Source organism: Phymastichus coffea, unplaced genomic scaffold, assembly GCF_024137745.1.
Source record: "Phymastichus coffea isolate CEN01 unplaced genomic scaffold, Cenicafe_Pcof_1.1 PCOF00056, whole genome shotgun sequence".
NCBI classification, from domain to species: Eukaryota; Metazoa; Arthropoda; class Insecta; order Hymenoptera; family Eulophidae; genus Phymastichus; species Phymastichus coffea.
In genome coordinates this window covers 1,751,051-1,775,139 of record NW_026706867.1, presented here as the reverse complement: position 1 = coordinate 1,775,139, position 24,089 = coordinate 1,751,051, and the positions used below count along the sequence as shown (strand labels likewise).

At 39.4% G+C, this 24,089-nt stretch overlaps 1 protein-coding gene across 6 annotated transcripts; it reads right to left on the bottom strand.

The window, feature by feature from the left end:
- Positions 1 to 12,930: 12,930 nt before the first annotated feature.
- LOC131666054 (large proline-rich protein bag6) lies at positions 12,931 to 23,298 on the bottom strand. Of its 6 annotated transcripts, none has more exons than XM_058938399.1 (21): positions 23,123 to 23,298; positions 22,632 to 22,772; positions 22,373 to 22,493; positions 21,519 to 21,719; positions 21,225 to 21,423; positions 21,021 to 21,136; positions 20,678 to 20,888; positions 20,378 to 20,504; positions 20,068 to 20,268; positions 19,800 to 19,998; positions 19,486 to 19,629; positions 19,199 to 19,403; positions 18,884 to 19,137; positions 18,651 to 18,782; positions 18,494 to 18,575; positions 18,282 to 18,414; positions 17,900 to 18,203; positions 17,697 to 17,830; positions 17,263 to 17,616; positions 17,059 to 17,184; positions 12,931 to 15,100 (listed from the first exon to the last, which is right to left on the bottom strand). In XM_058938399.1, the coding sequence occupies exons 2-21, from the start codon at positions 22,692 to 22,694 to the stop codon at positions 14,651 to 14,653; spliced, it is 3,756 nt and encodes a 1,251-aa protein (XP_058794382.1). In that variant the 5' UTR covers positions 22,695 to 22,772; positions 23,123 to 23,298; the 3' UTR covers positions 12,931 to 14,650. The 6 variants fall into 6 exon arrangements, with proteins under 6 accessions (XP_058794382.1, XP_058794386.1, XP_058794385.1 ...); XM_058938403.1 differs by having other exon boundaries at positions 17,059 to 17,163; XM_058938402.1 differs by having other exon boundaries at positions 19,486 to 19,620.
- Between the last annotated feature and the right edge of the window lie 791 nt (positions 23,299 to 24,089).

Below are 24,089 nucleotides of genomic sequence, written 5' to 3'. Positions count from 1 at the left end.
AAGGTTTCGTCGAGCTCGCCGTGCCGCAAACTTATCGCAACAATGTCTGCGGCTTGTGCGGCAATTTTAATTCGTTATCCGACGACGACTCTTACCACTCGAGAAGGTATCTTAGTGCAAAGTCCAGCGGTTTTTCGCGCAATCTTGGACTGTCGGCGATGACAATTGTTTCGATACGAGGGAGTACGAAGTGCGAGCTTGCAATTTGCGCAGAGATCAGCGATTGTGCAATTACATGAAGGGGTCGGTGTTTCGAAAGTGCCTCGAGAAGATAAACGTGACGGCGTATTACGACGCGTGCTTGGAGGATATGTGTCAGTGCTCGCCGAGTGATCTTCAGTGTCATTGCGAGTCGTTTGATAATTATGTACAAGATTGTCGAAAGCTCGGAATCACTCTGCCACGATGGCGTAAGTCGGTTGGATGTTGATCGGCAACGCGCTCTGCTAGACTGGCTATCTCGTTATGAAAATAGCCTCTTGTTTCGTTAACGCGCGCGCGGTCGCGCCCGTTTGGCACTCGGGCACAAGGCGCAAATATACGCAGAGCACAAAGCGTCGAGGATGAGAGGTCAATCGCGACAATTAGCTGTGCGAGCGCGACGAAATGTTTCTCCACGAGTCCCGACGCGTTTTCAGGCGTTCGTGGCAATTAGTCGATATCGCGCACGACTCGGCTATTGATTTTGCTCCAAAACACACGCACGCGCGCGCGCGCATACGCATACCAATCGATTGCTGGTTCTCGCAAATTTATGCGCTACTGCGCACACTTATCTGCTATATTACTTGTACAATGTAGAGCGAGAGAGAGAGAGAGACAGAGAGCCGTTGTGGGGCAAAGGAAAATTTATGGTTCGCGCGCTGCGAGTATAGATAAACGTCGAGAGTATGTTGAGCTTTGAGTGCCGCAATTGTTGTGTATGTTGATTGCATCATTGATCGACCCTGGTGCGCAAGCTTGCTTGTCATTGTTTTCTCTCTTTTTTCTTACGCGCGCGAATGGAAATTTTTTAATATGCGCATGAGTCTTGTTGCACCTGTCATCGACTTGAAATCTTATGTGTATGGAATATTCGTATAGATCTGTAATCAACTTTCACCCTGATATAGTAAACTGCGTTATTTATAGATGTCTAAATGTGTATTTTACACGCTTGGAACTTACCGCTTTGCCGTAAAATCAACGATTAATTTGTTCGGTAGCTCTATGTAGTTGACTATTCTTTCGCATATCTATGACGGTTTTTGCCGTACGTGCCATAAAAACGCACGTAGTTCATCAGCAATAAAATCAACTCAATCAAAAAATATTTCTTTTGTTAAAGATCATTGCTAAAACTAAAACTAACAAAAGCACAACGAACATTTTCATACCGTTACATTCCAACAAAAAGGATTGTAAAACCGAATACTTATCACAAAATTATTATCGCCCCGAAAATTCCTTGAAAACAAACACACGTTTACATATAGAGTGTAAATCCGCATGAGAAAGCATTCGGCATATAAACTCTCTCTCTCTCTCTCTCTCTCTCCTCTCTCTCTCTCTCTCTCCTCTCTCTCTCTCTCTCTCTCTCTCTCTCTCTCTCTCGTCTCTCTCTCTCTCTCTCTCTCTCTCTGTGAAACCGCAGTCGAAACAAGCGAGCTGGCGTATGGTGGTGTTGGGTGCATCGATGCACTGATAAATTGCCGCATATACTCTCTCTTATCGACGCGTCCTTATCGCTAATCGCGACGGCTATTGAATTGTGCGCGCGCGAGTGTATTTCGTTAGGCGACCGCTTGATTTATAATGTAATCAATTTGGTCGCGCTATGTGAGATAACGATTTTCGAATGGTCGCACTTTTTCTTTCTTTTTTTTTTTTTTTTTTCGTCAACTCTAATTAACTTATGCGACACGTGTACCGCAAAGCAGGGACTTGTGACATTTATATATACATTTATATATATATTATATTGTGTTGCGTGCGTGCGAGCATGTGGGATTAGATCGGGTGCTGCCGGACTTTGACACGAACATTTTTTACTAGAGGCGACGGACGGAGATACATAATATTTATTTACTGCTTTGCTTTAGCCTTTCGTCAACCACGATGTGCGTTTTGCAATTGCAGTTGTTATTTACGTTGATTCGTTAATATTGATATATTATATCAAAGGATTTGACATTGCGATGAAGTTTATAGTAAAGTTTTCTCTGACCTATGTAAGTGATACGGATATGCTTGCTACGGACATTTATTATTGATGAAACCGATAATCAATTTTTTGCTATATACATTGTTGGATACGATGAGGAATTCAATAAAGAAAAAGTTACAAATAAACGGTTTCATTTGTTTAGTGTGCAATAAATTTTGAAATATTGCCGGTAAAATATGTATATACACATCCATCACTTGTTTTTTATCCTCTTTGGATGTTTTATTAAGAAATATCTTATGCAATTGTTTCATTTACAAAAAGTTATAAGTGTATACAGAATAATAATAACAATAATTACAACAATCATTCGTCAGTTTGAAAACTCAGTCATTTTCGCGAATCATCTAGGTGTTACAAAAAGAATACGTGCAAATTAAAGACACGCATTGAATAAAATTGTTTTACGATTACACGTGGCCTTCATGTCAATGTTTAATCTGAAAGTTATAGCCGATATTGTCGCGCGAGAGAAATAACAATATAAGCGACGCGCGCAATAAATCACACGAAGCTGGAAAAAAAAATCCAAAAACTCTCTTTAATAACGCCGTGATTCTTATAACAAAAAAAATGTATAAAAAGCGCTCGTTAATCACTGCATACGTGAAAAAAGAGGAATCATTGGATGACCTTGATGACCATCGGTTTAATTGCGTTACTTCTATCCAAGCGAAAAATCCAATCGAGTCCTCGCGCCCATCAATCGCTAGCGCACAGCCGACAAAGGCAAATACTTTACGTGATTTTTTTTTGTTATTGTTTGAATCTTTCCCTTTTTTTTGCTTTTTCGCGTGCGAATGGATACGAGAAAAATTGCTCGCTCGCGCTTTTTCTCGCCGCTGTAATTAACGCGTTTGCACGGCGAGGCTCTCTGTGTTGCGGCGATGTTTTTCGAGCGGCGCAATTTGCTTACGGATTTTTATGGACGCTGTCGCTCTTCTTTTTTGCTTGCTGCGATTCTCTTTGTGCCTTTTGTTTATTCGATCGATTTGCATTCAAAACTATTTCGACAGGTCAATTGTTTTTATTTGTGAAAAATAATTAGTAGTTGATAGGAAATTACAAAGCAAAGCACCAATGATTTCGCGCTCGCAAACAATTAACTTTTCTTTTTTTTTTTTGTGGTAATCCGCTCAATGGAACGATCTTCTTTTTACGAACGATCACGAGGTTGTGCACCAGCAATGCTCAAGCAAATAATTTACAATCGGCATCGCTTGGTGAAATTGGAAATTTTTCAGAAATAGGTCGTTATCGTGCATGGAAATAAGCGACTCTGATAAACCATATAGTTATATAATTTTACGAAGCGTAAATCCACGGAGAAGCGTACTTTGCATATATCATCGTGTACAACGTTACTTAATCAACGACAATTTACTAGATGAACGCGAGGGGACGCGGCATTTTCACGTCAGCGTCGCGCGTGCAGCGAAAATAACATTGTCATCAATTCATTAAGCAATTTTCAATTCTTTTTTTTTTTCTTCTTCCATGACGACGTGCAATTCCAAAAGTCAAATATCCCACATTTTTTTTCCCCCCAGTGTAAATCCACACGCACGGCAGCAGGCAGAGTAGCAATTGATAAATCGACGAGCGTGCGGCTCTCGTCGTTGACGACGAGGTAAACACGAGCAAAAATTAATTGGAGGCTGCCTGTGCGTGAGCGTCATGCTACACCCAACGGATCATTTTAAAACTCTCGTTATCGGTTCGATCTGCGATGCTTGTCACACCTATTGTTTCCGCTCTCGCTCTTTGTCGTCAATATGTATAGTACCGTTTGTGTGCAACTGTTTTTTTTCTTCATCCGGTCAGGTTTCATTAGTCCAAATCAGCGATTTTCAAAATAATTTGCTGCCGGTCCCATTGTTATAAAAGGCCACCTCTATTATTCGTAAAATCATCGTTCTTCAATTTGCCTTTGTCCCGATTTGCATGCACACGCCTCTCGCGCTTTTTTCGTGGCTGCACACACACACACACGTGACAATGCACGCGAGCACTTTTTTCTGCACGCGGTGCGCGTATATTATTATGATTCCAATTTCCGTTCGCTGCACATTTTTTGTTGTTGTTTCGTTCAATAATCAATTGTAAAAGCTATTATTTGCGATCACCTCGTTTTTCAATTTGCAATATATTGGAGCATCGCGCTGAGGTTTTCGGTTTATCAAGTTTTCAATCAAAAGACTAATTTCTAAAGCGATCAGTCCATTAATTAATCGCGCTCGCTCTTTTATCAAACATTTTCGTAATACCCCATGAAATTTCTGCGCTGCGAGCTCGTGTGATACGAATTCATACGACATATTCCCGTCTGTTATATAAGTTTTGCCGCAAGTTCGAAGCCCTCGCTGTAAAAGCATACTTCAATAATCAGCTCTCGCTCCAAACTGCTGTGATAACTCTGCGGATGATGAAATAAAATCCAACCCACTTTCCGCGGGGACGTGCGCTGGGAGCACCCCGTCCATTTCTAATTTCAAAGTTAAAATAAAGCGCACGCTCGACAACCGAAAGGGGGAAAAAACGTATCCTCGCTCTCTTCACGCGGGTGGCATATTAAACAAAGCTCGCGTAACGCGCGCGTCGCGAAAATGCTCGCGCGAATGCAAAAGGCAGCTCCGCGACGTTATATTATTACATATGCGAGAAAGCGCGACGCGGAAAAAAACTCTCGAGGATCGCGGAGGATGAAGAAGCGACAAAAAAAAAAGAAAAAAAGAAAAAAAGAAAAAAAGAAAAATAGAGATGTGCACGTAGATGTAACGCTATCCCTCTATATACGAGTGTACGCCCGAAAAGTTTTTGCACTCGACCTCCGTGCTGCTGCATGTGAACATATAGCAAACCAACGCTGGACTTCTTTTATTTGTAAGAGTTTTTTTGTCCAAGACCGAAGAATCAAGAAAGAAAGAAAGAGAATAACAGAGCAGGAAGCTCATTACATATCGAGCGTGAAAGGAAAAAAGTATCTCGCCCTAAGTGCATGAGCTCGGGGTAAGAGAGAATAAATAGAGCGAGAGAAACAGCAAGTTGAACGCTAATAATTTGCACACGGGAGGGAAGGGGCGCGGCAGTCGGAAGAACTCTCTCAATTACGTTCAGTAGCGCACGGCGGTGAACATCCTAATTAACCCGGGTAAATCTTGGCTAAAGCTAAAAGCTGCGGAGCGCGATGGCGAATAAAAAAGGAGCAAAAGGGGTAGGGAAAAATCATTAATTCCGACTCTCCGCCTCGAAAACCGCGACGAAAAGCTCTTTGGCTTTTTCTCCGCACTTGCGCCCGCGACCGCTGCTATATATAGCTGAACCGCAGCCATCGATGATAGATTTCAAAAAAAAAAAAAAAAAGCCAAAAAAAAAGAGCAGATTTCATAATTAGGCATTCGACCGTGCGGCATAAAGAAGATAACGGCAATTTGGTTGTCCGCTCGACAACAACAATAATAATCGGCAAAGTTTGACACGGCGGTCGAGTGGGATAAATAATTTGGTGGATTTGGTGCTTGCTCGCGCGGAATATATTTATCTCCGACGTGTCAGTGAGCGAGCGAGCGAGAGAGAGAGAGAGAGAGAGAGAGAGAGTCGAATTAACGTAAATTCAGCGGCTTTTACAAATAGATACGTATTCGGCACATTTATTCTCTCATAAACTGCGCTGTCTGCTCTGCGGCATATTCACTTACACACGGGCACGGGCAGACTCACAGAGAGAGAGAGAGAGAGAGAGAGAGAGAGAGAGAGAGAGAGAAGCACTGCAGACACGGTAGTAGTATACTTCCTCGGCGAAATAGCTAGCGGGCCTGTTCGTAACCACCCATAACCGCCCCTTTACGTCGGCCGAAGGTTCTACTTGATTGCCAAGGCATCTTAAACCCCTCGCTCTCTCGCTCTCTCTCTCTCTCTCTCTCTCTCTCTTGCATTCATACAGCCGCGGCAGCGGTGCCGGCAGTCCGCACGGACTCGAGCTCGCCAAGCTTTAAAAACTTGGCCGACCTATCGGCGCGCGACTTTTACCGGGGCGACCTATGAAAAACCAGCGACTCCGCCCACGGCGAAAGAAAGAGGCGCGGCTTGCGCGCCGAAAAACTCCAATAACGCGCGAGTCTCATTGAACGGCGACCAATCGCGGCCGACTTGCAGTCCGCGCGGATTCTTGGGGCCGACGCGCACAGACGTCCGCCGCTGCCGCTCCGCGGGGTCTGACCTTTATTCTACGGACGCGTGTATAGGCTCCGTCTTTTTCTGGCTTGCGCGCACTCGCGAGAGAACTACCGAGCGCGCGATTTTTTAGACGCCGCAGCGAGGTTTTCGCGCGCGCAGAGGCACAGCTCCGCGAGCCAATTAATACCCCCCGAGAGAAAGAGAGAGGGAGAGAAAGAGAGAGAGAGAGAGAGAGAGAGAGACAGCGCTAGAGGCAGCGTTGCCTTTTGTTCAGCGCTACACCACTATACACGCGCGATGCTCTTTTCGACGGCGCGCGGCGCTGATGCCCAGTCCAGGCCCCTTTCGCTGTCTTGTTTTTCTCCTTTTTTCTACAAATTTGTCGAGCTTTCGGATGCGAAAGCTTTAACAAGGCCGGTCGGAGCGATCGTTAATTAATCAGAATTAACGCGCGGCTCGAAATGATGTTCGCTCGATAAAGTGTAATAATGATTAATTTGGCATGAAACCAAGTGGAAACTCATCCGGCGCGCTTTGCACAACAGCTCGAGAGACAAAGAGAGGAGTTTCAGCTCATTATTCAAGCTTCTCTCTACAAGCGCGTTAAAAAGCGAGCCCCGAGAAACCGAGCCGGGTAGGCAGAGGAGCCGGGGCAAAAGAATATAATGAAAAAGCAAATGTACCGGGTATGTATATAAGCAAGGCTAAGAAAACGAGCGAGTAAAGAGTGCGCGCGCGCAAAAAGATGAAAAATAAAGGGAATAGATTAGCCTCCGCTCTCCGGCTGTGTATGCCTTGGAACGTAGCCCGGCGCGGCGTGCGCGCGTAAAAATTTTATTCAGCGAACCGCTCGTTGCTGTTCCACTATCGGAGGCAACGCCAGCGCAACGCGAGCGTGCAGCTAGAGCGCGAGACTGAGAGAGAGAGAGGAAGGGAGGGAGAGAGAAAAGAAATCGAAGCGACGTATAAGTATACAATAACCCAGAGGAGAGGACGAGCAAAAAGACGGAGAGTTGCCGACGCGCCGCGAGAATAAAGTGGTTAGTAATTGATGTTGCACTTTTTCGAAATAATGATCGTCGTGTATTTTCGTGGCTTTGTTTGCGCGTCGTGTAAAAAATGACGAGCAATCAGATAAAAGCTCTTAACGTTTCGTTTATAAATTAGACACGCACTCGTCCGACAGCGCCGACTCGTTATATCGTACGATTCCGTTCAGTTTTTCTTTCAAGACTGCGCTGCAGTTTGTCGTACATTAATCATTTCAAAGTGAAACTGAATCGTTTTGCGCTCGAAGCCATGTATAGCTGTTCGTCAACTGTAAAAACACTGTTGCGTGCACGCGCGAGATAAGAATTTATTATGCTCGTTAAAAAAAAAAAAAAGACGATGAGGTACGGTTGGCGCTGATAAAAAGGTGTTATTCAATCTAATTATTGCAATTTGACGTAACGCGGAGAAAGGAGCTTCAACATTCGCGCGAAAAGAAGAGGCAGAAGTTAATGACCAGGCGTGCGATGCTCGCTGTGAACAAGTTGAAACTCTTGCTTTAGAAATGGAGAGCACGAGTCCGAAAATAAGAAAGAAGGGAAATGATGATAAATCGGGGATTTGGTACAGAAAGTCGCCATCTGTGATTGCCAGCGCGAAGCAGCGTTCGCTCGCCTGGCTCGCGGTCAAGCAGCGGCGGCGGCGGCGGCGGCGGCGGCGGCGGCGGAGTGGCGTTGACATTGCATTCGATTTGCGCGCTCGGCGGACTCGCACCTGGCACTATACGGCCGCGTCGCGCGGATGCGCGCGCCGCCGCAGGCCTACTACAGCCACTTTGCGGCGCGTCCCCAATCGGCAATCGCCGGCAATTGCACGTTTCTATTTAGAAATTGCTCGCGGCCGGCGCGCGCAATTTCGAAGAATGCTCCTGAATTGCCGCTCATTGTCGCTGTCGCGGCCAAGAAGCCTCGATTGAACATCCCAGATTCTCCTCTCTTCTAATTCTGCCTCGCGCGCCCAAAGGCGTCCTTGTTCTTTTGTTGCGATAACACTGGGCGTCTCTCGCGTGCGCCGACGGTAATCGTAGCGCTCGCGATGTTTCGCCCGAGAGCACACCGTACTAATCGTGTATTATAAGTGCGCGTGTAAAAATGGCAGTGTACGGGTGTGATCGTCGGTCTCGTAGTGCGAGCGCGCAATAGAATTAATTTGTCGTGTGCTCGTCTCTGCTCGTTGTGCATCCGCTCGATACGACGCGCGCTCACATTCTCAGCACAGAGATGTCACCGGTTAATCACCTTTTACGCAACTCCCATCCGAATGCCAACCCTATCCTTATTTATTCGTTGCTTGAGTCACTGTTTTGATTAATGTCGAGCCATTCGTTTTCTTTCGTATACATTCTGACACGGGTAAACTGCTTTGAAGATGAAGCGACTTTTGGTACAGAAACTCTTGGCAAAGACAGTTGTGCCACAGCATAAAATAATATTCAATCAATTGCTTGCTCCATTTGAATTTGACGTCTCCGCGTGAAAACCTATTGAAACGTATAAATCGACCGAATTCGCACGGAAAATACTCAGTGATGAATGGACGATAAAATATCTTCTCTAAGACATTTCCACATTATGAAATATTACTCTGTTATGAATATTCGAAATATGCCATACCACACTGTGTGCAGCTTTGTTGAAGAAAGTTTATTCGACTATTGAACTTGAGCCTATTAATAGCATGTCACAAGAGCTATATCATTCGCGAAATGAAGACAAAGTCTTTAATCTGAATTGCGGATAAATAGATAAGCAAATCGACCAAGCAAACAGAAGTACTCGAGCAGACGCGCGAGCCAAAACGTCAAGAGAACGAAGACAAACCGCAACGGGAGCGGAAAACTTTATATAACATATCAATTGTATCCCTGTCCGCTCAAGCGAGTCGAATGAGAAAAAGAGACTGTTTGGCTTCTAGCCAAGTTATAATTCACGACGTTAAAGCACAAAATCCTGCGTTGCGTTGAAATTGTAACGGTGTAATACGGTCGTTTCCACTACGGTTAGCTCGCGGCCGTCCGCACAAATTATTTTTAAGGAGGATTTGGGAGGCGCGAACGCTTCCACGACTAAATGACGAGCCGAGCTATGACGCGTCAATCGCGCGGACTGGATTCAGGACGAGGAGTGATACTTAGGAAAACGAACGTGACAACAACTTTATATAAAGGCTTTTAATCATAAAACAAAACAAGTAACAACGAAAACAAATCAACAACAAAAATAACAGCTCAAAATAGCGATCTCAACGCTGATTCTCTTACTCGCGGAGATGAATTGATGGTGGTAGGGCTGCCACCCGATTTACTATACTACTCTTACTTCTAACGCAACAATGATACGACGCCCGTATGGATAAATCGGCGATCGCAGCCGACGGTATAGCTGGTAGGTCTGTCGCGCTACCGGCAACAAGTAGACACTCAAAGCATGTGTGAGAGAGAGAGAGAGAGAGAGAGAGAGAGAGAGAGAGAGAGAGAGAGAGACGGCATCGACCTCGTACATCGCCTCCTCGCTCCGTCGCTGTTGTCGTCATCGTCGTCTCCTGTTGCTGTTGTTGTTGTTGTTGCGATCGCCGTTGGTCGCTATACACCCCGCTGCCTGCTTCTCCTCATCCACATTTTTCGCTAGCGGCAATGGTCGCTCTAGTGCGCACCTACGTCACTTCGCCGCTAAAACTCACACGCGCACCGGTGTAGAGTAACAATTCAAAAGTGGTTGGACGTGACCCAGCCAGTACCACACCTCAATCCGCGCCCCTGGCGTGTCTCCAAACTATTCCTTGTCGGCGAGGGCGCGGGAAAAACTCACAGAAAACCATAAGAAAAACGCGTGCGACAGCCTTCACTAATACTCAACGAACACTAAACTAAAAATCGGCTCGAGGGTGCGCACGCAACTCTCGATCTTTCCTTCCTATCTTCTATCTTCCATCTCTTCTCGTTCTTCTGTCTCTCCCTCTCTCTCTCTCTCTCTTCGCTCTTCTTTTCCTCTGGCGCTCGTCTTCGCGTGGCACCTCACAAACAAAGACAAGTACGAGTGTGTACTCTACGTGCATACACTCACAACTTGGCATGGCGCGATTCTCCGTCACAGTCCCTCCGAAGTAACCGATCCTTTCCATAGGATCGGGGGCTATTTCCCGCTCTCGCCGTCCGGGCACCTTGCCTCGGCTGGGACATTCTGCCTGACTACACCCGCCGATGATAACAAGGACCAAGGGACCAGACAGCGTCTCGCCGGCAGCGTGTGGACTAACTGCCAGAGAAAAAAAAACAAAATAAAATAAAATCGAAAACGAACGCAAAAAGAAAATACATCTAAAACTCAAAAGAAAAGAAAAACCTTCCCCGGGAAACCAAATTCAAGAAAAAACAAAAATCAAATGAAAATACAAACCTGAAATTAAAATAAATCCATCACCTAAATAGAAAATCAAAAGAAAAATGAAAAACAAATCAAATAAACCTACCACCATAGCTCCCCTTACCTCATTGCTCCTTCACCCCTGGTATTCCTGGCGGGGGGAGGCGGAGAGACCTCGCTTGCCTCCGCGACGAAGCACAAGCGATATCCTAGGGTAGACTAAATCACTCTCCTGAAACTTGACAGACCAACGTCTGTCGATGTCGAACCAATGCCAGATCGTAATACCTCTTCCGTTTGTTCTGCGCCTGTTCAATGAGATTCACCGTGAAGCTTCGTAGCACGTTCAAGCACTTTATAAAGTCTGCCCATTCCTCAAGAGAGAGACGCACAAATTATCCTCGCTTCTGGATTTCTCTACGTAGGTTCTTTGCTTGACACGATTCCATACTAAAATTTAAGAACGCAGGCGACACCCTCGTACTCGCCTGAAAAGCCGTGTTCATCGCGTGTCAAAACTCGTCCAGATGCTTATCCCAGTCGTGATGATCACGATCTACGAAAATCGAGATCACGGTCTTCAACGTCTTGATCGCTCGCTAGCAATTGGTGTTAGGATGGGCATGACACATGTACAATTCCGTACTCCTTCCGGATACCCTTGAATTCCGTCCCGCAGTAGTTTTTACTACTGTCGCTCACCAAATATTCGGGGACTTCTCGCCTGAACAAAATAAATTTTTCAAGGGCACTCCTCAAGGTCTTTCCGGTAGCAACCGTTAGTGGCTGAACTCCACCCACTTGGTGAACAAATCTTGGAATACCACCAGATCCACCTGCTCGTAAGACCCTTCGGTACGTCCTTTTCGACATTGTACTGTTAACATGACTGCTCAAACAGTTGCACTATGGATTGGACTTTTGAATATCAATGGAAGAATAGAATATGGATTAGGGAATCAGCTTAACAACCAAGAACACGAATTGGTCATATATCAAACCAAAAACCAAGTTGCCAGAACAAGAACAATGGTAAATGACGGAAGCGTGGTAAAATGCGAGAAACGAGTAACTTGTCACCACTGCTGAATGATGAGCAATTCCAGTCCGCAACTAAGCAGCAGGACATCCTTACTGAAAACCTCTGTTACTGTTGTCGTTCTTGTTGTTATTACTGTTGATGTTCCAGTTGCTATTTCTGTTGTTGTTCCCGTTACTGCTGTTACGGGTGCCGCTGGTTGCTGCGCACCTCGTTGCCTGCTGCTGCTGCTCGCCCGTCTTTTTCGTTACCGGTAATGGCCGCTCACGCACGCACTGATGTCACCTCGCCGATACAGCGCACCGGTGCTGGTGACAATTGAAAATCAGTGGCTGGGCGCGATCCAGCCAATAACATACCTCACTCTGCGCAACGTGCGTGACTCTAAACTATTCCTTGTCGGTAATAACGCAGGGAAAACACCGAAAACCTATAAGAAAAGCGCGCGTGACGGCCTTCGCCAATACTCAGCGAATACTAAACTAAAAATCGGCGCGAGGGTGCGCGCGCAAATCCCGATATTTCCTTCCTATCATCTATTTCTTACTCTTCTTCTCTGCCGCTCGTCCTCGTGGCATATATCTCAACAAAGGCAAGCATGAACGTGTGCTCTACACGCACACACTCACAGCTTGGCACGACACGTGGACCTCGGCGAGTGCCCGACGGCAGATCGCCGGTCATGCCGCATATCTCCGTTACAAAATATACAATGCCAAGTAGCTGTCGCGATGATAATTTAATTGAACTTCGCTTAGCTCTTTCTCTTTCTCTCTCTCTGTCGCTAATGACTTTGTTTTCGAGTGCTCAAGTACTTGAGGAAATTTTGATTTAATGATTGAAGATCAAATTGGATCGACTTTCAAATCAGATATTCGTACACAAACTTCTTTTGAAATAAATCCGCCATGCTTTGCATAATTCCGAATTGATCTGTTTTTTGAGGCTCCACGTTATTGATGCATCTTATCTCTGTAAATTCGTTTCGTAACTTGGCTTGGTTAATCGCAAGTTACGTCAGAATTGATTCAAATTCGTTTTGACTGGGTTTTATATGGCAGTTTGGTTTGTAATAAATCAATGGTTTAAATGGAAAAAGTAACATTTTATTTGCAAATTAAGGTAGGATATCTGGTTTTTACAGACATATAATGAATTAGATTAGACACGTTATATTTTTTCTTAATTTATAAATAAATTTTAGATAACTTTCCTCGTTCAAGTGACGACTGACCGTGTTAAGAAAATGTAATAATTTTTAAAGAAAACTACCTGTGAAATTTATCGATAATGAAGGTAGTAAATTAAAAGAAAGGTAGTATTGGTTACAAATAATCGAAAGAAATGGTAAATGCTTGAAATTCATAGACAAGTTCTCAATGTAATAATTAAAAAATTATATGCTAAATTTCAAATTCCCTTGTTAACTGTAATTGAAGTGTCTTCAATTTAAAATTTGAAAATTAAAATATAATTTTAAAGATAGACAAACTTTATCTGTTACAATCTCGTTTATAAATAATAATGACGGAATGTTACTATTATGTTTTTTTTTTAGAATTAATGTAGCGAAGAGCAGATTAAATAAATACAAAATTTTAATCATTAACTTTAAACGTAAGCTGCCATGTAAAGTCAATTGATTGTTCAATAAACGTTTATGATAAAAATCATAAAAACCGCCTCTGTAGCTGCCGTATATCTTTTTAATTGATCCATCACTTGTTTGACAATAATCCATCACAATCAATCAGTAATTACACTTTTTATTACATAGAAAAAGAATTTTCGTCGTATTACTAATTTTTGATTGCCTCTACTACCTTAATATGATTGAAAAAAATTTGAATTTTTTGACTGGTCATTTACTCAAGTAAATCGATGTTGAAAAAGGAAAATTATATTAGATATTTCTTAAAATACAAACTATCGCCTTTAAATAAATTTTTTTTTTCTTTTTTTAATTAATGGACATTCATGTACATCAGTGAGAAGTAAGAGTTCATCGCTTTCACATGATTTCATTAATATTTGCTATGATTATATAAAAGACAGCGAAATATTATGAAATGACAAATTATGTAAAACATTATCCTTACTATACTTACCAATATTGATATTATCGTTATTGTTGTTGCAGAAACTATAAATAAAATGTCAAGCACAAAGTTAATAGTGCTACTTATATTTATTATATAAATCTACAGTAACATTTTAGATGTGACGACGCTCTTGGACAAACAAGTACCACAAACTATATTATTTATATTTTGCCATCGAGCAACTTTGATTCAACTTCTACGTTCTTTTGTGTACAGTACATCATCTTATAAAAGAGAAAAAATTGACTTGATTTATATTTATAAAGTAAAAATAAGTTAAACAAAATGTTTAGAGGGGCATCAAAAATTCTAAGAGGCCTCGTGAATTCGAGACTCGTAAAGTTAATTATTTGTAAGACAAGCTATCTTCTGACTTGTGTGAAGTGTATATTCAGTACTAGGAGCACTTTAGAAAACATTTATCAAATGGTAATAAAATTATTATAAAATGTTTTTTTAATGTCAGAAAATTTTCAGAGTGCTTCCATTGCTATGTTCTATAAAAAATGTAAGCTCAGAGCTGTGAACCATCAACAACTACACTCTTTTCTTGCCAAAGAAAAGAAGTGAAATTCTCATGTGCAAGTTTGATACTAAAGTCATTATAGGTTTCAAAGTTCGCATCACTTATCCCAAATGCTCATCTCCAAATGGAAGCGACAATGAGGACAATAAAACAAAAACAAATGGCGGCCAGCTGCATCCAGGCCAGATCCTACTTGCTGGAGCTCGACGCTCCACTTGGCGCCTCGTTGTCCTGCTCTCCTCTGGCAAACACTTTCGTCGCATTAGGGAACCTACGTGAGTTAGGAAAATCAGGTGTACTGAGTCTACTTGGATGTATGCAGTCTCTGATGGCATGACCAAATGCACTTCTGACAGCTGGTGCATTGGCAACAGCATTAGCTGAACCCTCGACTTCGTCGACACGTGAATGCGAAATGCCTTCACGAACTAAACGTTCTACAGATGCTGCAATAGCTGTGCTAGTTGGCGTTGGACTCATAAGAAGCTGAGGTTTTTGCTGCTCAATGAGCTTGCGACGCTTTGAGGGCATCGAACTTAGATAGGCGTCGCTGAAGGGAATCGGACCTCCGTTTAATGCGTCTATCTGTACTTGGCGCCGCTGACGTATTGAATCACGGGCTATGATTGGCACCCACTCCTGGACAGAGAAATCAGATTATTTTAGAAAACTAATTTATTAAGTTTTGATGTCTTGAAAACGAAATGATTGACGGTTAATTTATGTATTTACAATCGATCAGTCCAATCAGTCTGATACCTTAGTGCAAAGCCAGCACTGGGTGTAGCTTGAGAATCTATGTTATATATTTTAGTATATATCACTTATTGTTAAGTAAAGTCTAAAAAAGAACTAAATTTTTTTTCTGAATTTAATTCTTATTTAACGCTTGAGCTGATTGTAAATTAACTCATGCAATGAATTCTTAACGTGGTAGCGCTACTTTATTTTGATGAGGCATGAAGAAACCTTCATACCGAATTGATGCTAAGTTATGATTTGTGCAGAATATGTATAATAATTTTTAACATATCTATTTTTAATATGGATGTTAAAAGTAAGGCTGTAATTTGAAGATCAAGCACAAATCTATTAATATTTAAGCAATCTAACGTATTTTTTAATCTTGCGAAAAATTATATTATTTTTATCACACAGTAAACTCAATTTATTTAAATAAAATACGGTTTAATAATCAAATTAAAAACAATTGTTATACAGTTATGAAAATGATGCAAACGCCAGTATTTTTTTACATGCTTATAATAAATTCTCAAGGAGAGTGTGAGGGACCGAAACACCCGGTTTTCTAAAACTTGAAAGAATAGTCTCTGGTAATTACAATGTACAAAAAGTGTCAGATATATCTCAGATGTCTTCTACGCCTACATATGCCATTAATATGAAAAATTATGGAAATGAAGATTTATATCTTTTGCTCATATCAACCAGCATTTATTTACTATGATTTAAAAAATAACATATGGATAGTAGAAACCAAGAAATTCCATTTTGATCAGTTTAGTTGATGTCTTTGCATAACCAAAAATAATGTAAAACGACTATTGCTGCTTTATAAAATAAATAGAAAACAACATTAAAATTGATATTGTTTACAAAATACCCTAAAGTATCCGATGATTATAATGATTTATGATTAATGTTATCTCAGTTAAAATTCGCTGTTTTAAGCATATAAGGTATCGAACTAAAGCTTTTGATTTCTATTATTTATATTATTTCTTAAGCTTATAATAAATAGATTGTTATTGTTTTATTATTGTGACTTCAAGAAGTATGTTAACGTGGAACGCTGTGGAGGTAAACTAGGTACTTGTACGCATTAATCTTGTTTTCCTATAGTTATGAATATGCACTCACCTTCCCCACCATTCTTTAAAAATGATGTAGGAGGATAAAGTTTTACTCGAATCATGACTGGTCCTACAGTTTATGGTGGAATCTGAACCACCGGAATCACGGTAACAGACATGGGAAAATTTAATTTCTCAAAATCTTCACATGCCCGGGGCTCGAACCCACGACCTCTTACACAAATGTCTGGGCTCTTACCAACTGAGCCATACAAATCCTATTTTAAACTACGGCGATAGAAGTCAGTGTTAAGTTAACATTATACGATATCTAAGAATAAAAAGTATATGAGATAGTTCTAACACTTTTTTCATACAATGCGCGCTACCAAAGACTATTCCTCCAAATTTAAAAAAATCGGCGATCCATAACCCTGATAAATCTCTCTTCGTGTAAGTGAGCTTTATGATTAATATTAATCGCTATAAGTAACAGCTAAAAGGCAATGTAATTGACTACTTGTATACTAAGACTGAAATATTGTAAACAAACCTCAATTAATTGCGTCTGCGTTTGTACCATCTCACAAATTTAATTTGTCAATCTATGTAATAAAAGGACTTAATCTATATATTGTAACATAATAAGTTAAATATTACAATCTCTTTAATGTTTAATTTTTTCTCGAGGTTTTTCTAGTATAATTGTGAGATTTTTCAACTAATAAAAACTTATAATTGAATTGTATTTTCGTAGTTTTACAAATGTCTGATAGTACTTACAGGAGGTACATTTTCTGCTCCAGGAAATGTTTCAGGTATATCTTGACCAGCAGCGAGATCTATAAACCCAGCTATTTTATTTTCCGATGCCTCAGTTTCCATTGGCTGTTTAGTGAATAAAGAAAACTATTGAATAAATAACAATTATTGAACGCACTATATAATATTCATGCAGCACATTAAAGTATGGTTTACAATATTTACCTCAGATTGAACCTCCTTAATTTCCTCGGTTTTTTTAAATTCTGACTTGGCTGACGGCTGCTGTTGTGACGGAAAAGCTTGAGCTTGTGCTTGTGGTTCTGATTCCGGTTCAACCTCTGGCTTTCTATCAACTGACACACGTGGGCATGCACGTTCAGGAACAGCAGCAGGAGCCGGTGCTGGTGGATCTTCAGCTGGTGGTGCACTGGGTCGTTTGTTTTTGAACACAAGTAGAGAAACGATTTCATCCTCTGACATTTCAGTTGTTCTTATCGCATATGAATCGATTCGTTGTCTCAGCATGTCTAGGATTGTTCGTTGGAAGGAAGTAGGAAAACCACTAGTCAAGCGAATCTGAAATTAAATTATGTAGTATCAATACATTTTCAATCGTTTTCGATTTTTTGAATTTTAATGAGATTGAATTATCTTACCACAAGAAATCTTACTATGATATCAACTGTGGCTTGACTATGTTGCATAACATATTGAAGTATTGCAGTAAACTGGTCGTCTAATTTCCTCGCCAGTGCGATTGCGCGTTGTGCAAAAGTTGCATTATCTAAGTCTGTAAAATAAGTATTTATAAAAATAAAAACTCATGAAACTTGAAATTCAAATGAACTAAAAATGATACCATTATTAAACAAGAGTTTTAAGAAATCAAAGCAAAATCTGCGCAACACAGCTTCAAAAGTCGCCGCTATATCGACTGGTCTGCGTACTAAGTCTTCATGAGGTATTTCAGGTATAATGAAATTCCGCACATATGGCCGGTGAAGTAAAATAATCTGTTCAATCACGAGCTCTTGAAGAGTTTCTTGTGATGTGTTAGGGAAAGAATGTTCCAAAAATTCACGAAGAGGTTGACGCAGATTCATTAACGGTGTCGTTTGACCAATATTTAATTGCACCAGGTTTCCCATTGTAATATTTCGCAACTAATAAAGAAATAAGGGATTTAGAATACAATTTCAAATGTGTTGTAAATATTATATTCCGTTGGATTTATTACGCACCAAAAACATCCCAAGATCATTTAAAAAGTTATGTCTAGTATTCGATTCATTGACACGGAAGTTCATCGACCGCAATAATTCTATTAATGGTAAATCGTTATTTGGTGTCAAGTGTACCTCGCTAGCATTTGGCCTACCAATACCGTACAATTATAAGTTTATCACAAAAAAAGATCGATAACAAAATTTAAAAATTGATAACATTCACTTACCCTCCTCCAACAAACGAAATATGTACATTATCACTCATGGAGCCTTGTAATAATTCTCCTAAATGCAATGGTAGATCCATGGCTGCAAATTTATACAGTCAATTTTGGTTTCGATACAAATAGTATATTTTGAACTTAGTGATAATTTTTTCATTACCTCCTAATCCCTGTCCAGTGTTGTCAAGAATATCACGAGCAACGTTAGAATGATCAACTAGAGTAAAAGTAACTGAAGTACCGCCAGGCCCTTGCCTAGTGGATGTAGATGTTGATGCAGATGAGCGTGAAGCTAAAAGATTACATACACGTATGACTTACAAAATATTAGATACCGCATTAAAAATACGCTTTCGAGTTTTAACATCAATATTTTATTGGTGTTTTTCTTACCAGACTGGGAGCGATTGTTACTTTCCGTAGTAGAAAATTGATTAGGTTGATTGGACTGAGAAGTAGACGTAGAACTGGTTGTCACTGGAGGATTTCTACGAACGTGATGTGAATTGCATGGTAAATACGGATCAAAATCTAGATTTTGACCCATGCCCATTCCCATGTTCAATGGAGTGTGTGGATGCAAAACGTGCGGTCGTGACGTACTACGAGTTTGAGTGGATGTCGTGGGATGCGTACCAATGTTACTCCTTCAAATAATAAATATCGTTAAAAAAAATTAAGTTTTAAAAATTTACCGCAATACCATACCTAGCTTGAGTACTTTGTCCCGAGTTTGAAGCATTGATATCCATCTGCTGACCTATTATGGTCACAAAAGGTACATTGGACGTTGCATTCCCTCCGCCTGTGCCTCCTGAGGCATCAACTTGGAATGCACCTCTATCGCCCAATACACTTTGGAGAGCGTCACGTATCAAGGCAAACGGTTGATGCATATACATATTACTAGAACCTAATAAAAATGAGACAGATTTTTTGTATGCCGAATTGAAATGCAATTTATAATATAGATTTGAATATTAATTGAAAAGTACCATTGTTGCTAGTACTATTATTGTTATTAGTTTGATTCTGATCATTTTCGGTAGCATCCATTGAATTAGAAGAATTTAAGTCAACTGTATTTTGAGGACTTTGTTCCGTGGACATTTGTACTATATTTGAGAGATCTAGAAGACCTTGGTATTAAAATTTATCATTAATAATAATTGTTTTATGGTTAAAAAAATTAAAAAAGAAGGAAACAAATCGATCAAACTCAATAACAAAAGAAGCCTCATACATTATGAAACTTTCACAGAAAAATAATGGCTACAAAAATTTTAAAAGTTTTAATATGTAACATTACCTAACAGAGATGATTGCCCTTGACTTTGTTGTTGTCCGTTAGTACTTTGAGAAGTCGTTCGATTATTAGCACTAGTAGATCTGTTGCCTGTCTGATCAGAAGTTGCAGAACTTGGTGATGACGGTCTTGTAGCTTCATTTCCTTCATCCATAGAATTATTATTGGTGGAGGCAGAACGTCCATTGAAATTGATATGGGACTACATTTAACATTGCATCAATTAAATAAACTGTAGTAGATTAGTCTTCATGAGTTGGAATGAAATTACCTCGACATGAATAGGTATTCCTGCTTGTAAGATAGCTGAAGATTGTATGATGATCGGTCGACATCGCAAATTTCTTGGAGGTTGTTGTCCCATGTCTACAATAATGTCACTCAGTGCGTGAGAAGCGTGAGACAAGTAATGTAAACATTCACTGACACCATCGATAACTCTTTGATTTTCTGCGACCCCTTCTGGTCCCGACTGAAATAATTTATAACGTTTATAGCTGAATATCGTTTTGTTAATTTAGTTTGAAATAATGATATCTGGATAAACAGAAAGCGGAAGGTAGAAATAATCGTTAACTTACAGCTCCTGTTGTAAGAATAGGATCAGTTGACATTAAATGGCGATAACGGTCGATATATGGCCTAAGTCTATCTTGGGTAGCAACTAATCTTTCTAATAGTTCAGCCATTAATGGTGGACGAGGAACGCTAAAAAGATTAAATATAAATAATTTCACAGTTAGTCTTTCATTTACTTGGCAAATGCGGCAAAAGTTGCCAATTGTACGACAACGTAAAGTAAAGACACGATACAATATTATCAAAATATTGATACATAGTTGATAACATATATCGATTTTCTTTATTTTCGGTAAGCTTACTGAAGTGTTGCTCGGCGACTATTTTGACTATCATCAGCTGTCGAAGTTTCCGGCCTGTCGGTTTCTACTCTTTGAAGCTCTGCTTCATCTGGTGTTCCGGAACTCTGCGCTTGAGCATTTTGTAATTCTAATTCCGATTCTATTATTCGAACTTGGTCATTTTGATCTGACTGAGTTGAATCCATTACATTCATAGAACCTCCGTCATCAGCTACAAGATAAATTAGCATTATACTTATAATTATTCGTAACTACATTTTTTACATTATTAATAATGTACAAAATAAAGTTACGAATATTAATATGCTGATTAATAAGTTATTTTTATTTTTTGGCTATTCACCTGGTGATAATCTTATGTTGATAAGAGCTGCAGCAGAGAATGCAGCTGCCATTTCGGATGCTGCTTGTGCTATTCTATTGACGTCGCTAGTATTAGTTTCATTATTACCTGAATTACTGTGAAAACAAGATGTTTTAGTTATAGTAAAAGTTATGATAGAAATTACAAAAAAAGCTTATGAAAATGTATTGAAAAATAGCTTACTTTTCTTGTTCTGTTTCACCACCAGGTGCCGAAGCTTGGGTTGATGATTCTGATGAATTATTTTCAGTTGGATTAGGATGAAGCGGTAATGAAGGATCGTCTAATCGATCCATTAATTGAGAAGCTTTGTTTAACATGTGTCTAGCAGTAACCAAACGACTATTGGAAAGAGTGTTACTTAGTTGAGGTGCTTGCGATCCTATAAAAACAAGGTAAATGAAATAAATATAATCATTGAAATGCCTAAAATGACAAAATTGACACAGATGATTTATTAATCAGAGTTTTACTTACCATGGTTTTCAACCACTTCCGTAGGCAATGATACTGCACTCAAGTACATTGCATTTCGAGGAAAATGTCCTCGAAGATGTAGGCGCGATCCACTTTGCCATCCTTGGTTATTATTTTGTCTTTGACTTTCATTACTGGTAGTGCGTGACTCCGCTTGTGGAGGAGCACGCTGAACTAAATGTATAACTTTGCCATCAACATCTAGATAACAAGATAATTGTAATTTATATTATATTATATGCAACGGTAAATAATGTTTTTAAATATCCTATAACTTTTAATTTATTAGAAACTCAATTAAACTATTGTTAATCATGGAATAGTGCAAAATAATAAATATATAGTCCAATAGAATATGTATTAGAACATATTTGATCATAAAATCGATATTCAAATAATGTTCTGATTCAAAATATTGAGTAAAAATTAAACTGACTATAAACAAGTTTAAGAAATATGTTCTTCATTTAATTTAATTTATTAATTTATCTTTATAGTAAATAATCATAAGAGAAATAAAATTCTAACCTACATTTTAATTGCAGTAAAGAAATTTTTCAATTATTAGTAATAAATAATATTAATAAATTACTTAAAAAAACTGATTGTTTATATTTCGTTCAATTTTGTTTATAAAAGTATTATTACTTTTTAATACTCATAATTAAAATGTTTAACTGTAAAATTTGAGAAGGATAATTATGAAGTTTCAATAATTGATTTTACATTAGAATATTTTGTAAGTTTGGTAGTAAGTTTCAGAACATACGATGAAAAAGAATATACTTAAATAGTGATGAAACAACTATAATAGAAACCAAGTGAATCTTGAAACAATTAAGTGTTAAACATACTACCGTAATCGGTGAGTTTTTTCTCATCATGCAAAACTCTTCCACAGTAAATCAATCTTTGAGAATCAGCTGGTATGGAAACAGTTTCAGCTATGTGTTCCTTGAAACCACGTACTGTAATCTGTATTAAACAAAATTAATACTACTAATAAGCTACTGAACAATGAAAATTTGAATTTGTAATAGATCAAGCATACATCAAAATTCAATATGATAAAATGTGCAATAATCTAAAAAAATTAATAATAGTAAACCTTACATCGTCATCACAACTGAAGGAATGATTTTGTGAATCCAAGGTCTTGACTGTCAATTGCAGCATTTTTACGGCGTAGCAACCTTCTTAGGTGTTTGTCAAAGTTTTATTCTGATAAACATGCAATAGCAGCACGTACAAATCCTATTAAAACAGAAATAGTGATTGATTATTCAATTTAAAACTTATCAATTAGCTGTGCAGTAATGTAAAAGGTGTGTACCTAAAGATGCTCACTTCGTAAAAATATAAAGGCAACGATCGCTTGGTCGCGTTGCTCTTTAAGAGAAATAAAAACGAATTTTAGGTTAAGCGATTAGTGGGATGCCGACGCGCGCACATATTCAACCACAAATTTAACAAATATGTATATATATGTATGTACACGTCTTTATTTATATGTATGTGTATACAATCCCGCGCAGTGGATTTTCTAAAATAGCGATATATGACGAAAAAGCTTGGAAATATAAAATTAGATTCGAAACACTCACGATTTAGAAGCAAAGGTCCACAGTAGTTAATATCAACTGGATGAAGAGCAACACACATGTACGTAGAGCACGTAACGTAGTACTTTTTTGTTGTTGCAATTTCATGCAATGTTACGCCAATTAGATCAACACTTGCAAACGTGGGTGTCTACTTTTTTACAAGAAAAAAATCAACAACGGCAATGGATGGAATTCATGGAATGGAGCTAAATAATTTAGCAAGCTACTTCATTGGTCGACAGAAAGATGGCGTTGATGGTCTCAACTCGTGGACGATCAAATATTTTATTTGTCTGACATATTGTAACAATGTACTAGAAAACTTTTATTAGAATTTTATCGTTACCTCCGTTGTGCTAACATAACCATAATTATCGATATATATTGAAAAAATGCATTTAAATCGCAAGTTTTTCAGTATGAACATATAGATATTTCGTAAAAGTCTTGATTTAAATCACATTTGAATGTTATTGTCTTAGTTTTACAGTTTACGTGTAACTATAAATTATACGTTTTGTACGCTCAATACTCCAAAAACCTGACGTTACCAAAAAACATACACACTTTACTTAAGTGAGCGACGGGCAATTTTAATACGCTCATAATGTTACAAAGGAAAAAAGCTCATTAAAAATGCACAAAGCGTTACGAAGAACATTTGAATATTTATCCGTTCAAGGTAGAAAACACGACCAATTATGACTCTCATCGTATAATTTACAGTTTATTATCCACGCGTGTTTTCAGGATTACACGCGACTGTACTTTATACATCGTTCGGCGCCTTAATATGGAAAATTATATATTTCTTTTTTAATTCCTGTCGCAACTGGAGATTACGCGTGTGATTGATGCTTATTTTGGCTCTTCGGGCTCTTAGTCGATCCGAAATAAAAACAAAGTTCGGCTGCAACAGTTTTGTTTGTTTTGTCTATTGTTGCTAATACATTTAAATTTAGCGGCA